Below are 2,443 nucleotides of genomic sequence, written 5' to 3'. Positions count from 1 at the left end.
CCGGCCCGGGGGCGGCCCCGAAGCGGCGAGGCGGGAGACGCGGCCCTTACCCCCTCCGCTCTGTCTGCCTGTCCGTGAGGGGGGGACCCTCACCGGCGGCCCCTCCCAGGGCTGCTTCATTCATTTCTCCTAATTAATTTATTTTCTAATTATTAAAAGCCGCCGTCGTTCCGTGCCCCCGCCACCGTGCTGACCGGGAGCCCGTGGCGGTGCGTGTCTGTGTGGGGTTCTCGTTTGAAGTGGCTTTAAGGGTTTGCGAGAAGGTCTGTGGGTTGGGGCTGCTGGACTTTCAGCAGCTGGGGGATCGACACGCTGCTGCCCAAATTGGGAGAGCTTTTATTAACCTTAAATTTATTAATCTTAAGTTTATTAATCTTAAGTTTCCTGACATCTTAACTTCTCTTCACTGCATTTAAAAATGCCAGCCCGACACTCCTGCCGAACTTTGGCAGGAACTTGAAGCCACGTTGCTCTCTCTCTTGCTATATATATTCTTTAGGCTGTCTAGTGATGCATTTCTCCTTATTTTTTTTTTTTTTTACCAGGTTTTAAAGGGGGAGTAGGCTTGCTCTTTCCTGTGAGAAAGCATGGCTCCGCTCAAGGTGCACGGACCTGTCCGGATGCGCAGCATGCAGACCGGGATTACAAAATGGAAAGAAGGGAGCTTTGAAATTGTGGAGAAGGACAACAAAGTGAGTCTAGTGGTTCACTACAATGTTGGAGGAATTCCAAAGACATTTCAGGTACACCAAATATTAAGGCTTTTGTTTGAGCAGTGCATGGGTTGTGCTCTTTTGTGAACAGCTGCCCTCTTCAAGGCTATTAAGTGTCACACAAACTTCCCTCTGTCACTGTTTCTTGTTCCTCGTTTCCTGAACACTAATCCTTTTGTGTAACTCTCCCGTAAATTATTCACGTGTATTGTTAAAGGATCTGTTGAGGTCATCGTCAAGATACCACTGAATGGGAAGAACCAAAAAGCAGGGAAAAGTTACCAAAGTGTATAGCATCATGGCTCAGGTGTTCAGATTTTTGGAATGGATAATTTTTCTGTTACTGGTACACTTGCAGAATCTAGAGGTGAAGATCCTGAACACTTTGTACTAGCAATTTTCCCAGCTGAAGAGCGCTGGTGTTAACACACCTTAACCTCTCTGCTTGTTTATATAAGACTGCTGAACAGCAGTTGTTACAGTTTTAGGTTTTAAAAATGTCAGATGATGTGATTTCCTCACTGGGAGACTGATACAGACCACTGTTAAGAATTCTCCTGCAATATATTCAGCCTGAATTGCCTTTTTTTTTTTTTTTTTTTTTCATTCTACAGCGATTTTCAGCTCAATCTTCCCAGACTTTTGTGCAAATTGCCCCAAAAAGAATGTGAAGGTGTGTTTTTCTCTAAGAAATCTCCATATGATTTAAAAATACTTACAGTATATAAGAGCAGTTAAAAAAAAATCCTATGTTATTTAGTACCGTTGTAAACTGATCTAAATGTTTGCTTCTGCTTTTTTGTGCCACTGTTGTTTTTCATCTGCAGTGCTCACCAGACCTTTCTCTGAGCCATGTAGTTCTGTTACGTGAACTCAGTGAGAAAAAAAAAGTTTGCTTTATTTTTGAGAATGAGGTTTTGCTGCCTTGGTGTGCTGAAAAGTCTAAGCAAAGAACCTGGCAGCCTGTGTTGCCTCGGAATCAAGGTGGGAGAAAATCATTAGCTGTGGATAGTTTTTACCTCTGTTACTGTAGACTTGAAAAGAATCATCTGCCTTCTCACAGGCAATGCTATGACCGCGTGTTTGATAGAAACAACGTGGTCCAATGCTGGATTATGAGAAGAGTGGTCTCTTCTTCCTCTCGTGCCTTCCCTGGTTGCTTGTTTTCACGTGCTCCTTTCTGCCTAGACGAGTGTTGACGTGGTGTGACAGTGATGTGAAAGGTGGTTCTGTGGGGAGGATGAGCCTGTGGAACAGCTAGCCATGGCCTAAAGGGGCAGGTTTTGCTCCCAACCTCTTGTGTGTGCTGGCTCAGGTGCTCGTCAGATCTCTCTGTGACCTCAGTGGAGGGTTTTCAGGTGAATTAATTTGGGGAAACAACCAATGTGAGATCTGGTGGAGGGGGTGATATGGCACCACGCAGCTATGTCTGCAGGAGAGGAGGATGAGGAGGAAATGCTGCATCTTTAGACCAGTTACTTTTGTTTGGATGGTGGTTATTTTTCAGCAGGATCTGATTTCGGGTCTTGTTCATTTTGAAGCAACACAGACCCTGGCACAAGAGCGTTGGTGGGAGCGAGCAGCAGGTGGGGAGGGCTCCTTCCCCTTGCACTGCAGGCTTGTGCTTGAGTGTAGTTTGTGTGAGCTGGCCCCAGTCTGTCACAGGCGTGGCAAATTCCTGATAATTTTGCTTTAGAAGTAGCATTCCCTTTTTTTTTTTTTTTTTTTTT

At 45.1% G+C, this 2,443-nt stretch overlaps 1 protein-coding gene across 1 annotated transcript in view; it reads left to right on the top strand.

Moving 5' to 3' along the window:
* The first annotated feature begins 548 nt into the window (after positions 1-548).
* Positions 549-2,443, top strand: part of USP37 (ubiquitin specific peptidase 37) — a 44,159-nt gene continuing 42,264 nt past the window's right edge. Inside the window, exon 1 of the mRNA XM_014954679.1 lies at positions 549-743. Coding sequence (XP_014810165.1) covers positions 588-743 — 156 coding nt within the window. The 5' untranslated portion in view covers positions 549-587. The remainder of the gene's footprint in view (positions 744-2,443) is intronic.

Source organism: Calidris pugnax, unplaced genomic scaffold, assembly GCF_001431845.1.
Source record: "Calidris pugnax isolate Ruff unplaced genomic scaffold, ASM143184v1 scaffold103, whole genome shotgun sequence".
NCBI classification, from domain to species: domain Eukaryota; kingdom Metazoa; phylum Chordata; class Aves; order Charadriiformes; family Scolopacidae; genus Calidris; species Calidris pugnax.
The sequence above is the reverse complement of the archived record's forward strand: the minus strand, read 5'-3'. Positions and strand labels throughout refer to the sequence as shown.